Source organism: Echeneis naucrates, chromosome 7 (assembly GCF_900963305.1).
Source record: "Echeneis naucrates chromosome 7, fEcheNa1.1, whole genome shotgun sequence".
Taxonomy (NCBI): Eukaryota; Metazoa; Chordata; class Actinopteri; order Carangiformes; family Echeneidae; genus Echeneis; species Echeneis naucrates.
The window spans coordinates 25,187,132-25,202,244 of record NC_042517.1 but is presented as its reverse complement, the minus strand read 5'-3'; the positions used below and the strand labels follow the sequence as shown (position 1 = coordinate 25,202,244).

Below are 15,113 nucleotides of genomic sequence, written 5' to 3'. Positions count from 1 at the left end.
GCTGTTACCATGGCTACAATGACAAACAATATGGCGTTAATTTCTACTGTAACCATAAATGAGCTGTTACTGTTGTTTAGTTGTTTGTGTCTGTTTGTTGGCTATGATGTGGTTCCCAATCACCTGGAATAATCTAACGTGGGTTAAGTGGTATAGCTAATGGATGATGGTGAGAGGGATGACACACTGTGCTCTCACCTACCTCAATACTAAATACATAACACTGACACACTGATACAAGATTTTAGACCCTGGAAGTGGGGAGGTGTGGTCGGTTCGTGTCACTTAGACGTTGAGGTTTAAAAGCTTCTTTTTGGGCATGGGTGTAAAATTAGCGCGACCGAGACAGAAATATTTGTATTCCAGGAATGCTGGTGAGTGCTGCTCCTCCATCTGCTTGGCGGCTCTATGAAGTATTACCACTGCCCCTCTGCGGGCCGGGCCGCCTGCAGCTCCGCCGGCCTCCTGCAGGGGGCAGTGTCGCGGGGCTTCTGTCCATGGTGCTGAAGATCCGGCCGGCCCTGTCCGAGGTGCTGAACAGCTCTGGGTTGCTGGGCCCGGTCTGACGCCGCCGCCATCCCGTTAGTCCCCCTACTTGGGTGTGAAGGTGGATAGTCGTTGTAGCCATCACGGTTGTGTTACAGTGAACGTGTGTCTGGAGCCGAAGCTGTTTCAGCGGAGGGGGAGGGGATGGCAGGAAGGTAAGGCTTTATGTGTCTGACAAAGAGCACGAAGCGTCTCTCCTGTCGGTGTTGTCGTCGGCCGGTTGAAGGCCTCACGGCGGATACCGATCGGACGGGCATGTCGGAACAAGGCAGTATTTGACTTAGCTCGTCGCAGTGTATTCGCACTTTCAGGTATCGTGTCAGGCATTAATTCAGTTAATACTGTGGCTCGTCATTTCTGGCTGCTACAATGGCGGCCCGGTGTCGTCACGGTAAGGTTAGTAAAGGGCCATACCCCCGGTTTATAGTGGCGTCATGTGCCTTTTTGTATTTGTTTGTGTCTAATAGTGGAAGGCCTTTTTATAGTTCACAGGCCTACATCCGCCCCGTCAGCCAGAAGCACTTAACTCTTGCCTCAGTACTCCATGTTGTTTTTGGTGTGATGATGTAGCAGTTAATACACATTTAGACGGAGCCAGCAGGTAAAAACTCACCTTCTCCGGCCAGTGAAGTGGCTTAAAAATAACCACAGAACAACCACACTTCCATGACCTCTGACTGGCAGCCTGTCAGCACACCAGCATACCTCCAGGACCAAAGAAAATGCATTTTTAATGGAAATATTTTGTTTGTATTAAATGTAGTATGTAATTACATGTGATTATTATGGTCTTTAATTATCAAATGACCTCGTTACAGTTACGTACACCATATATCTCAGCTGTTTGCTCCACTATAGAGCTGTATTCAGGGAAAGTCCCAAATGATGAGTCTCAAAATAGGTTTGCTGTGAAACTTTTTCCTATGGGACAGTAAGGTTTTAATCACCAGGCTGCGTCATGCCAGATTTTTTTCAGGAGATGTCTTAGCAGGGTTCAGAAATAAAGCTGTGAACAAACAAGCAGCACTCCAACGTTTAGTCCCTAAAGTGGAGCCCTTGAGATGCTGGATAATTCAAATGCATCTTTTCATTCAACTATCCATATGCAACAGATTGGATCTTCTAACCATTTATTACTAACATGGAGCATTTCATGCTGTGTTTTATCCAACAGAAAATGAGTTAAAAGGTCAGACACTGAATCAGCATTGGACAAAGGCAGAGCCAGTCATACAGAAGGGGCACGCCTCAGATCAAAGTATCTATCTATCTATCTATCTATCTATCTATGTTTGATAGATCTTATTTGTCTGTCCATCCGTCTATCCACCTATCCATCTGTCTCATGTCTCTGTCTGTTTCTATTCACTTCAATCAGATGAGCCAAGACATTACAGAGACACGAACACGAACCCGCTCCAAAGGCATCCGGGGTCAGTATAAGTACAGTCACACACACACACACAGTTCTGAGAGCCTTTCTTTGTATGCTGTATGGGACAAGTATGTTTTATGTATGAGGATGGGCTTCACATGATGCACAATGAGTTAACAGCTTTTCCCACAAAATGAAATGAATCTCATGGGACTTTTATTTTGATATCTAATTATTCCCCTGCTGTTTAACAGTGTCATCCGAACCTGTGGGACAAGAGATGAAGCAGGACTTGAGGTAGGTCATGTACTTTGACAGATGACTGTCAATGTGTATAAAGCAGGTTTTATGCGTATGAAGTGTGTATTTGTCCTGTTGCAGCTGTAGCAGCTGTCCCACCCCTGGATGTGATGGCAAAGGCCATGTCAGTGGAAGATATTCACGGCACAGAAGGTAGGATTTCATACTGGTAACGATGTAAATGAATCACAGATTTAAATGACTTTATAATTTCATGTAAAATTCTGTAAAGTCATATAATGGAGTCACAGAGTCATAGAGCACGCACTCTGCTTTGAAAAGCTTCATGATGAAGTTGTCGCTTCAGGACAGCAGGTGTTACATGTCCAACACACTGATACTCATATTGACACCTCTTTTGGCATGAATAATAAAAACAGAAGTAGAGTGAACTACATTATGTGAACATAGTGTTAGCCTGTTATTGGACGTGTTTCAATGACCCTTTATCAAGATGTAGTCAACATACAGATGAGGACTGATGCAAGGAGATGCTAGTATGAATTGTCCCAGTCAGGTGTCAATCACAGAACTACTTTAGGTCTCTGAGCTTTATGGGAGGATGAACCAGTCTTCATAGACATTTACCCTCTTGTGTTTTGCGGATGTGGCCAAGAGAGCTGTCTAACATTCTCACCATAATTAACTGAACTGCCATCTGGACATTCAGAAGGTCACAGCATGTGAGCTACATCATGTGGATCTTCATCAGATCATCAGTGTCCTCACTGATCTGTGGATGAAAACAGTATTTTCCTGTTTCTCACTCTTCTTCAGGGTTTTCCTTGAATTTGACACTGTCTGTATTTATGTACGGTAAATGTGCTCATACTAATAATAATCTCACATCCAATAGTTAGACCAAAATCCATTGTGTCTTTGTGTCATTTCAAAGAAGCTACAAAACAAACACAAGCTATCAAATGTGCTACTTTATGTTAGCATGTTGGATGTTTGCACTGATGCACTCACCCATCCTGGTCTCCCCAGCGTACTGGGGTGTCCAATTGTGAAGAAGAGGAAGCTGGAGGAGGCAGAGGCCGAAGAGAACCAGTCTACTCCCAAGAGGCGGAATCAACCATTCACACAGACAACCAATGATGGCTTCACTGCAGATAGTGATGCAGCAGAGGAGGATGATGATCAGAAAGAGGAGGAAGAGGGTGAAGAGGAGGACCTCAGAGACACGACAAAAACAAAAGAAAACAAAATAAAATGCAGACCAGAGTCAATTCAAAGTAAGTGAAACAAAACTCTTACAGTACAGTATAGAAATTAGATGAAACAAGTGACAAGAGTCCAGACAGAGATCGGGTCAAATGGACAGTAAGCCAGTATCATCAAACAGAGGAAAAATTGTCAACACCAAGACTGCTGTCACCACTTTGGGCAGGAGAAAAGACCAGGAAGAGGAGCGATATCATTAGCATTTTAACATGCTAACAAGGATAGCATGTTCATGTTTTGCAGCTAATTATTGCTTTGGTCACCATAATAGATTTACATGTTTTTATAGTTAGTTGATTTATCATTCTAACAGAAGCCAGTTAGCGCTACATAACACAGGTAGGGCAGTTCTCTGCTCCCATCCTTGGATCTATGTTAATAGGGCAGAGTTTAGCCTTGATATAGCAGTGGACACTTGTTCACTTCATTAATGTCTGCAGTTCTCAGACAGAGGCGACAGATATTTGTGATATTAACATTCGTTACAACGTTTACTCTACAGCAGACTGCTCTTTTGAGACAACAGCAGAGACAGCAGCTTCTCCTGCCACTGAAGATGAGAGCAAACCTGAACACGAGGAAAGTGTTGAGGAAGCGAATGTGGAAAAACTCATAGACGATGATCAACAGGAGGAAGGACAGACACAGGAGGAGGAGGAAGCTCATCTGGTGACACAGCTGTCAGACAAACCTGAGCAAGACAAGGCTGTTACAGAGCTTAAAGAGACAAAAGAGGACAAGGAAGAGGAAGAAAACAAGAAAGAAGAAAAGCAGCTGGACAATTTGACGAAGGACAGAGAGGTAGAAAGACAGATCAGCCAGGAAAATTCTGACCACCAATACTCCAGTGGCGATTTCAACCATCATGCCAAAGAAGAGCATAGAAAGAGGGAGGAACAGGAAGAGGACGATGAAGAGGGGGAGGGTCAAGAGAGAGAGGATGAACAAGAGGTTGACACTCATTACACTTTGAGTCCGCGTACTCAGGGATCAGGAACCAAGATGTCACTCAGGGAGGAAAAAATCCATACCCCTTTGACTGAGGAAGAAGATGATGATGAAGAGGAGGAAGAGGAAGATGAGAAGCATGGTAAAGAAGCAGGTGAGGTGGTGGTGGAAGAAGAAGGCCAGGACTCCAGCAAGGCCTCTCCAACCACAGTGGTTATAGAAGTCCACTCTGAGGAAGATGATGATGAGGAGGAGGAAGATGAGGAAGACGAGGAGGAAGAAGAGGAGGAGGAAGAAGAGGAGGAGGAGGAGGAGGAGGAGGAAGAAGACGAGCAGGATCGTGTCTCAGAAGGTTCAGGAATCACAGATGACTCAGAGAACTGGGATATGACTCGAGGGAACCTGGGGCTGCTGGAGCAGGCCATCGCCCTAAAGGCAGAAGAGGTAAAGGGGGATAAGGAAGCCCACAGCTCCCCAGAATACCAACCATACAGTTCCACGAGCAAGAGCTGTGAGTCTGCTGCTGTTGCCCGGCGTACCGCTCACTACAGCAAAGGTACACTGTCCCACCACACCTGATAAACTCAGAAGGAGGTCCTGAATATTTATAATGTAGAGTGGCCCTTTTAAGATAAAAAAATATCTCTATGTCTGCTAAATAAATGATACCAACTGAAAACATATTCATCTGTGTCTGACAGTAGGACGACAGCCAGCAAGATACATTACAAAACATTTTCGTATCACAATGTTTTCAATTATGATTACTTTGCCATCCACACTGAACTGTGACTCTCCAAACCTCAAGAACAGTATGAATCTAGATATACATCAATAATCCTATAAAACATCCACCACTTAGTGTGAGTTTTGACTTCTATGTGATCAACTGGTACTATTTGACAGGTGGTTGTATCAATACTACAGATCCGAAAGGTCTGCTTGCATTTTTTCCCACGATCATGTAAATCTACCATCCTCCTTTCAGAGAAGAAAGAGGTGAAGTGCCCTACCCCAGGATGTGATGGGACAGGTCATGTGACTGGGTTGTACCCTCACCATCGCAGTCTGTCAGGGTGTCCTCACAAAGACCGAATTCCTCCAGAAAGTGAGTACACCTTATTTTAAATAATATAAATACCTTCAGCCTCTCATGATGCACAACACTATGGTAGTTACAGCTTTTAGGCAAAAACTCTATTTGACACACGGAGCAGTTTAATTTAGATATTTGCCAGTAAAACTTGTAAGTAAAACTTGTTTTTTGTTACCAACATTACCATTCCAAGAGTGCTACTACTTTCTGTTATAGAAACCTCACTAATAGTACCACTGTCATCCCCATTAATGTTTTTTCAATGGCTGTGTGATGTAAGACCGTCCATGAACTAAACATACTTACATGGGTCTGTGTCGGCTGTGTGTCTGTAGTTCTGGCCATGCATGAGAACGTCCTGAAGTGTCCAACTCCTGGCTGCACAGGCCAAGGTCATGTCAACAGCAACCGTAACACTCACAGGAGGTTGTTAAGACACACACACACACACACACACACACACACACACACACACAAACCGACCTATATAGTCAGTGGTTTGACAATGTAACAACAACAAAGATTGGAGTTACATTAAAGATCGGCTGTCAACTGGCATGATTAGAAATACAGAAATAAAGATAAAAGAAAAACCAATCTCTGCTAATACCACTAACACCTAATCATCTAAATTCACGTCTGGGTTTTGAATGTTGATCTCATTATGTGGCTGTGTCCCCCTGATTAGTCTATCCGGCTGCCCCATCGCAGCAGCAGCTAAACTCAACAAGAACCAGGACAAGCAGGTTCATTTACAGGCCTCAGCTAGTGAACCCTCCTCCAACTCAGACAGAGTGCTCAGGTGAAGCAATGGTTTTAATGCATAAATACACACAGCTCTGTCCACTTCACTGCACAGATAATCATAACTTGTGTCCTTCCTTCCAGGCCCATGTGTTTTGTAAAACAACTGGAGATTCCTCAGTATGGCAGCTACCGGCCAAACACAGTGACCACCACACCGAGAGCTAACCTGGCCAAGGAGCTGGAGAAATACTCCAAGGTGTCTTTTGACTATGCAAGCTTTGATGTCCAGGTGTTTGGAAAGCGTATGTTGATTCCAAAGACGCCCAGCACCACTGAAGCATCACCCAAAGCCTTCAAACGTGAGGCCCATATTCTTCACCTCAATGCTCCACTTCTTATAGACAAAAAAATCTGAAAAATACAGAAGAGAACTGATAAGATGCTCTGACTGGTTGGATGGAGTTAATGTGGTTTTTACCTCTCCATTAGCATTCATGGTGGTTGACTCGCTCATAGGACACACACAAGTTAGGACACACCTTCCTATTCATTTGAATGTCAGGGTTCCTGGGAGGCTATGGGGGTACACCTTGGACAGGTTGATGATCTAACAAAGGATCACAGGGCCATATAGAGCCATATAGAGACATGCAAGCTCACCCTCAGGCTGACAGGCGATTTAGAATCAGCAATAAATGTGCATGTCTTTGGACTGTGGGAGGAAGCTGGAGTACTTGGAGAGAACACACACAGGCACAGGGAGAACATGCAAACTCAGAACCTTCTTGCCCGAGGTCACAATGGTACCCACCACTCCATCATGCTGCTCATCACTGTGTGGTCAAGACAGACGTGATTCCTGGTTCACACGCCTTATATGACTGTAATTGTGTTTCAGTGGAGGGGCTGAAACACATTGAGCTGTAATAATATTATGTCAGGGTGCTCTTCTCTCTTCTTCCTGTCTCAGTAACTTCCCTTCTCTCCCACAGATAAACCATTTCCCAAGGCCTCCTCCCCCAGTCACAGTGTGTCTGGAGGATACTCAAAGAGCGCCTCATCTTCAACTGCTTATGACTACAGCCAAGACGCAGAGGCAGCCCACATGGCAGCAACAGCCATCCTCAACCTGTCCACTCGCTGCTGGGAGAGGCCGGAGACTCTCAGCACCAAGCCCAAGGAGCTCTGCACCAAGGTACATAAAACATTATTCTTGGTCCAGACTGCTCAGACTAGATGAGCTGCGCAAAAACACGTGCTCTGTGTCTGAACTTTAGGAGTCGGACATTGAAGTGGATGAAAATGGCACTTTGGACCTCAGTATGAAGAAGACTAAAAGGGAGGGCATGCAGTCTTCAGAGCCTTCCTCCTCCTCTTCTTCATCTTCTCAACACATTGGAGCCAGCTTGTCTCAGGGCCACAGTCAGCCAGAGTGGGAGGGGCCGCTGGACTTCACCAAACCAAGTGGAGTCAAAGAGGAGAACCATGAGGAGGTGCAGTCAACATGCAAACCAGAGGAGAGAGAAATTTGACGATAATTTGCTGTCATGGTTACATTTGATCTTACCTATGTTCAGGTGGAGTATACAGCTCCCTCTTACACCTCGTCTGATGGGGAGGAAGAAGACCAGGAGAACTTAGAGGATAGGAAGTACCCCGGTGAGGTCACCACCAGCAGCTTCAAGGTCAAGTTCCAGCCTAAAGACAGCAAAAAAGAGGTTTTGGTGTAAGTTACAACCATTCATGATTATGGATCATGTTTCCACTTCCTTCATATCAGTCATATCATCTTCAGTCACAGATGGCTTTGAGATACCTGTTAGTGAGAACATTAGGTATTTTTCTTTCTTTAAATCCTCTGCTTTTTTTGTATAACCTGGTGCTGCTATGGATTGTCCATTAAGTCCATTAATCTCACGATTAAACCAACCACTCATTACATTTACCACCACCTGTATCCTCAACCTTCACACAACCCCTTCTAAACCACATCAAACTCATTGCTTTGCGATAACACCAGATTTAAAGTACCACTGTAGTGTTTAGCATTAGCACCATCTCCTGATCTGTACATCTGTGTCCTGGTCCTAGATGCCCCACTCCGGGATGTGATGGCAGTGGACATATTACTGGAAACTATGCATCACATCGAAGGTGAGAGCTGCTCTCTGCTGTGACAGGAAGAGCATTTTAACTTTGTCTTGACTGCATCCTATTAAGGTGAAGGCGTGAATTCTTTGTAATGCTGCACAATCTGTGGTGTGACTGCACCATGTTTTCATTATGAGACTGAATCATTTTAGAAAGAAGCAGACTTATGGTACATCTGAAAGAAGAGTCACTATCTAGCCAGTATATTTATATTAGGTACCTTTTGGTCTAGTTACTGTGAGTACTGGATCATGATTGGCCAGTTTTCTATCATAGCCTGTAATGTAATTATTTTGTGTATGGAGTGTGTAAGCTTCCACTCTTATCACCCACAGGATAATCTGTACCATATGTTAATTACCTATTTAACAAGTATAGAATAGAATTACAGTCAATTACTAGCTTGACTATGAATTTGAATAATATTTAATGGTAGTATTTATAGCATGAAAATGTTTGTTTTTAACCTCTTCACCTATATGCTGCTAAAATAGGTATAGATGTTCAAATTTCTACACTTGGTTAACACCCTGTAAATATTCCCTTCACACACAAAGTATTCAGAGTGTCTCTAAAATAATCTTGAGTTTCAATACGATGCATGGACATGGATTACTGTTTGTATATTAAATCACAGGTAAACCAATCACTAGTTATGCAGAGAAACACTTCTCTTTTTTTAGCATACAGGAGTGGCTCAGTCTTGAGGTTTGGTCCTGTTTGGAATAATCACAGTATTGATATGACTGTGTTTAGATGGAAGGCGATGCACTGAGGAAGATGTTTGGCCGTCATTCACACATTCAAACAGCTCTTCGAGACGAATGAGAAGGCTCCAGCATGGAGGCCTACTCTGCATCACTTGAAAATGTGCACCCCCCACATATGTTCATTCATCATTATTTTTCCATTATTACTCTACTGCAGAGATCATTCCTGGCTATGTAGTCAAGTTCAGGTACCAGTTCTCTAGTCCATGTCTGTTCTGGTTCTCTGTAGTCCAGTTCAGCTTCTGGTTCTGTGGTTCACTTCTGTCCTGGCTCTGTAGTCAAGTTCTGGTTCTGGCTCTGTAGTCAATTCTGGTCTGGTCTCTCTCTGTATCTTCCAGTCTCTCTGGCTGTCCTCTTGCTGATAAATCACTTCGGACCCTCATGGCTGCCCACACAGCTGAACTGAAGTACGTCTGCCTCTGTCTCTGACCTCCTCCTGTTCAGCTCTGTCCCTGTCCACTACAATACGCAGCACCAACACACAACTCACTGAGTTTTAAACACATTTTTCATCAAAGGCCTGTTGTGGATGAGCGGTGATTGAAATTGAGTTCCTACACTAAAGATCACAATCATGATCATTTGTGCAAAGTTCATATTTCAATGAAGTTGGCCTCCACGAGTAGTTTCTTTTTATAACTTTATAACTGCTCAATTAATCAGCGGCCATGATTTTATTCCTAAATAAAGAGTTTAATTAAAAAAAAAAAAAAAAAAAGATGGTTCTTGGTTCAAACCCATGTGTGGAGTTGCATGTTGTTCCTGTGCTTACATTTCCTCAAGGTACTCCAAATTCCTCCCACAGTTCAATTACCTGTATGTTTCAGTTCATTGGTGATTCTAAATTGGTAAATAGAGTGAATTAAAGTCCACAGAGAAATGAGCACATTCAGAAACTGAGCCTTATAACAAGCCATCAGGTTTTCTGGAAATTTGCATTGTCACAACAAGGCAGTGATCACTTTCAGCCACACCCCAAGCCTAGCCCACCTGGACTGACCATCCAAACTTGCAGGATTTAGTTTCTCTGAGTGTTTACCTGAAATCCAGAATGCCATTTTTTTATCGAAATATTCATAAAACAGTCAGTGCCGGAAATGATGAAGTTGGAAACAATAAAATATTGTATTGCTTTGAACAGGGCCCTGCTGCAGAGGGCAGCAGCAGAGCTGCTGGACGTAGAATCTACATGTTGACAACATACAGGGTAGATCAGAAAAGCTGGATATTGACAGATTATCTGTGTGTCTCAGGTGTCCAACGCCAGGTTGTGATGGATCAGGCCACATCACTGGAAACTATGCTTCACACAGAAGGTAGGAATTCTTCTCCACCCCCTGCCTGCAACACCATCAAGCACTCAAGACAATGCAGTGTCTCATCCTCTTTGATCCTCTTCGCCAGTCTTTCCGGTTGCCCAAGAGCCAAGAAGAGCGGGGTCAAATCAGTCCCCACTAAGGATGACAAAGAAGACTCTGAGTTGTTGAGGTGAGCAAAAGGAGCTGGAAGGCAGATTGTCTGCAACATACTAGAACAAAAGTTATGGAATATCCATCAGCACGCCCATGTTCTGAAAGCAAGACATTATTTTTTCTTTAATATTCATTTGTCCTCCAACGCAGCATGGCAAACCTTATATCGTAGTTCCACAACATTTAGCATTCAAAATGCCAATCTGACATTTAAATAAAACTCAACTTTAATTTCTCTATATTAGATAATATTGTCATACAGTCTGAGAAAAAGCATAGGCAGTCACTTCCCAAATAAAATCCAAACCTGAAAACTAAATCTAGATTTACGAGTCCATCCGTCTCTCTCCATCAAGGAATCCAACCAGTACTTACTTTTTCCAGGTGTCCAGTTCCTGGCTGTGACAGTCTGGGCCACATCAGTGGGAAGTACGCCACCCATCGTAGTGCCTATGGCTGTCCTCTGGCAGCACGTAGACAGAAGGAGGGTCTTCTTAATGGCACCCCGTTTTCCTGGAAGGCCTTTAAGACTGAAGGTCCAACTTGTCCAACACCAGGCTGTGACGGCTCTGGCCATGCTAATGGCAGTTTCCTTACCCACCGCAGGTATGAACACATGTAGAGCAGCACAGCTTACTTCTTTATCTCAATGCACATTCAATTCTGTTGCAAGGCAGGCTCACACATCACACAATGATTCACTGGGCCGCCATAAATAACTTACAACGCTGGTCCACTTTACTGTAATGGTTGTCCTTTATTTCTCTGTCACCTAATACAAAGATCTCAATCTTGCCATCTGTTTGTATATTAAGACAACCGGATTGTGTCTGCTATTTTCTTAATTCCTCAACATGTTAATTCAAAACTGAAAAGCTCCTCGTCCTCAGTCTGTCAGGTTGTCCCAGAGCATCAGCCAACAAGAAGAGAGCAAAGTTCCCAGGAGACGAGTACATTACTGCAAAGTTCAGAGCCAGTGATGGTAAGAGACAGTCCCTTCGTCTGACAGTGTCTCACATGTCTCCCACACTACTGCTGCTGTTATTACTAAATCAAGAAACAAGCCTATTATATTTGTTTGGGACAAACTCATGTAACACATATCATGCAATGAAACAGAGATGTACTTGCTCCACAGACGCAGTGTGTGCAGGACGAGCAGAGATCTTTATTTTCTGTTTGCTAACAATGTTTTTGCACAGTACTGGACAACGATGAGGATATCAAACAGCTCAATAAGGAGATCAACGAGCTGAATGAGTCCAACTCAGAGATGGAGACCGACATGATGAACCTGCACACTCAGGTGAGCTCAGCCGGTCAGCTCAGCGGTGCCAGAAGATATATCCAAGAGATGCTAGCTGCCATTTGTCGTAGAGGCTATATGATACTACACACATCAGGATCACCAATGTATTGCTAAAGCTTGATATGGTCGATTTGTCAGAATGGTCGACAGCAGTACTAAAATAAAAAGCAAAAAAAGAAAGAAATTCTTTACTGAAACTAGCAACTAGCAACTATCACTGTCAAAGTCTGTCAGGCATGCAAAATATTTAGGGCTGTTTTGTCAAGAACTGTGTGTTGCTCCTTCAGAAGTAGCGGCTTCTGGAGTTTTGTGTATTTGGTTCTGCTTCAGATCTCTTCAATGGAGAAGAACCTGAAAAGCATGGAAGAAGAAAATAAACAGATAGAGGAAAGGAATGAGGCTTTGTTCCTAGAACTCTCTGGTCTGAGTCAGGCCCTGATCCACAGCCTGGCCAATATCCGCCTTCCCACCATGGTGAGTATAAACCATGTTTATTTTGAGATAACTAATTCTATCATGCTGCTTCGACGCACAGCTGATCATTCTATTTCAACTGGGTTTCATCCTGTAAGTATCTGAGGTGGCTGCTGTGAGATCTACTTTAGTTAGCAAAAGTTTTGAAGGGTTCTTTCTTGAATATTCACTGCTTCCATGTGACATTCTTCTAGTGGATTCCCAATCCATCATTGTTGTGGGTATTACAGGAGCTGTAGGAAAACGTAGAACACAGGGCTTGTAGCAATGTAATCTTTTCAGAAACATAACATTTCTTTGCACTCATTTGAATAATTCATTTGACTCCCAATGAAAACACTGGTGAGAACTGCTTTATGTTGTTAATATGGGCTTCAAAATTATTTTGAAATAAAAAATTATAGAATTTTAACCAATGAAATTTTGCAATCATGATTTTTGTTTTTTGATATATTTTTTTTTTTAGTTGTTGGCAGCCCTAATTTATACATACTCACAGGTCAGGCCAGATGATTGATTTCTTATTTCTTGCAACTGTAAATTTAAAAATAGCAAAAAGTGAAATACAGTAAATCAGACTGTAATCAAACTACAGTTAGTCTGATTCAGACTAGCCGTAGTTAGTTAGTGCCAATTATAATCCTAACTAAGCCTTTACTTCAAACGGTTAATCAGGTTAAGCACCAGGGCACCAGTAAAATTCCACAGAAACAAGATCAGCAGCATACAATGAATCCCCTACAGAAACAGATGTGAAACACCTGCTTAATCGGTAGCATCCAGGCAAAATCCATCAAATAAAAGTGAGAAATCAAAAGGTGCAATCATCATGACTTCGGCTTGACTCAGTGAGTGGTTTGAGATAATGGTTTGGATAACGATGTATGACACAGTCTCTATGGGGTGTAGTTTGTTGAACCAGGGTTCACATGGGGGACCAGAGTTATGACCATTTATTTTCCAAACTGGTTTCTGTCACTGAATCCTGATGTCATTGGACGCAGATGTGTTGATCAAATGCTTCTGTTCCAATTTGTGTGAAGAGCACACAATTCACATAACTGATGATCAGGTTCATACATATTTGACTTGACCTGTGACCTTGTGTGTTTAGCAGGAACCACTGTCTGAGCAGAACTTCGACAGCTACATAGACACCCTGACCCAAATGTTTACTAATAAAGACTGCTACCAGAACCCTGAGAACAGAGCACTGCTCGAGTCCATCAATCAGGCTGTGAAGGGTATCGAGGTGTGATTGGAGCAGGGACAAGCCATCACAGCAACACTATTTCTTTCCCCACCTTTAGATACTGTATGTAATTAATTCTTCTCATTTAGAAGTTTGTCATCTGTTGTTCGCGTTTGTTTCCTATTTGCATGTTGCGTTATGATGGTGTGAGTATGAAGAGATGAGGGTGTGAATTAGACTGTGATGGTCTACACACGCAGAGCAGTGACCAGAGTCTTAGTTAGTGAACATATCCCATTAAACAATAATGTTGATAGTATCTATAAGAGCATAGTGATGTTGCACCTTCAGGACTAGTTTGTAGAATCATTCTTACAATTGCTGTGTAACTATATTAAGAACTTTGCAAATGTTTGTTTAATAACAACTTATTCACTCATGTCTGCGGTATTATTTTTATGTTGGCCTATTTATGAAACATAATCTATTTATTAAGTTTTTTTATTTATTTGAAACTGCTACCTGAGAAGATTTTAACCAGTAACTGAGAAAAGGTGATCATTTCCTCTGCACTGTTGAACAAAGAGGAAATATTTTAAGATATCAACTATGAATTCTTTTATAAATCTTATTGTTTATTTAAAATACAGGATCTTTTTAAGTACAAATATTTTGTAATGGAAAGTTTTTAATAATTTTCTAAAATATTTTTTGGTGCTTATGTTTATATGATTTTCCTTTTTATTTCCACAAACTATTTTCAGTACATTGCAATACACTGTGAATATTGAGCTGCACATATTTGTTATTTATTTGGTGATGAAAAACAAAGTGATGGTGAATATTTATTTTGTATCGTCAGTGTTAATGATGGCTGTGTCTGGATTAGTCTTTTAAGTTGCTCTTGAAATAAAGGTTGACCCACAGTGCATGTGGATTGGGTGGCTATTTTATTGATAACTCATTTAATTTCATTAATTTGTGACTACCAACTACCCTTTACAGATGTTTTAGTGCTTTCACTGGACTCTTTTGAAAGTCAACCATCTCCTCTCTAATGATAACCAGTATTCAAAGTAAGTCAAATTTTAGTATAGCACCAAATCACAGCAAAGTTATTTCAAGCCACTTCACATATAGCATTCATAGACTAAAGTCTTTTGAGAATTGTTTAAAGGAACCCAAAGAATACTACCTAGAGCAAGTACTGGGTGACAGTGGCAAGGAAAGACTTCCTTAAAGAGGTAGAGTCAGACTCAGGGTGGGTGGCCATCTGCCTCTCCCACAGAGGAGTCATGTCAGCAGTGTGAAGCTATTTTCAGGTAAATGAGAGCAACAAAAACAAAGCAGAATGTTATCCATCCACTCATCTTCCACTGCCTTTTAGGTTTTTGAGTCCAGGGGGGTGCTGCAACCAATCCCAGCTCACACCGGGTGAGGGGCGGGGTACACCCTGGACAGGTCACCAGTCCATCACAGGGCCAACGCACAGAGACAGACAGAGAC

General features: G+C 42.4%; 2 protein-coding genes across 2 annotated transcripts; both read left to right on the top strand.

Annotated features, from left to right (window-relative positions):
* Nucleotides 1-651: 651 nt before the first annotated feature.
* LOC115045903 (myelin transcription factor 1-like protein) lies at nucleotides 652-3,467 on the top strand. The gene is made up of 6 exons (XM_029505868.1): nucleotides 652-701; nucleotides 1,721-1,804; nucleotides 1,925-1,979; nucleotides 2,176-2,218; nucleotides 2,303-2,374; nucleotides 3,212-3,467. Exons 3-6 carry the CDS (start codon nucleotides 1,925-1,927, stop codon nucleotides 3,465-3,467), a joined length of 426 nt encoding a protein of 141 aa, XP_029361728.1. The 5' UTR covers nucleotides 652-701; nucleotides 1,721-1,804.
* LOC115045790 (myelin transcription factor 1-like) lies at nucleotides 3,455-14,254 on the top strand. The gene is made up of 18 exons (XM_029505692.1): nucleotides 3,455-3,459; nucleotides 3,951-4,952; nucleotides 5,385-5,504; nucleotides 5,828-5,918; nucleotides 6,181-6,294; nucleotides 6,381-6,598; nucleotides 7,232-7,434; nucleotides 7,517-7,732; nucleotides 7,817-7,965; nucleotides 8,331-8,393; nucleotides 9,499-9,567; nucleotides 10,414-10,476; nucleotides 10,565-10,648; nucleotides 11,017-11,238; nucleotides 11,523-11,614; nucleotides 11,835-11,938; nucleotides 12,272-12,415; nucleotides 13,533-14,254. Exons 2-18 carry the CDS (start codon nucleotides 4,451-4,453, stop codon nucleotides 13,671-13,673), a joined length of 2,595 nt encoding a protein of 864 aa, XP_029361552.1. The 5' UTR covers nucleotides 3,455-3,459; nucleotides 3,951-4,450; the 3' UTR covers nucleotides 13,674-14,254.
* The last annotated feature ends 859 nt before the right edge of the window (nucleotides 14,255-15,113 follow it).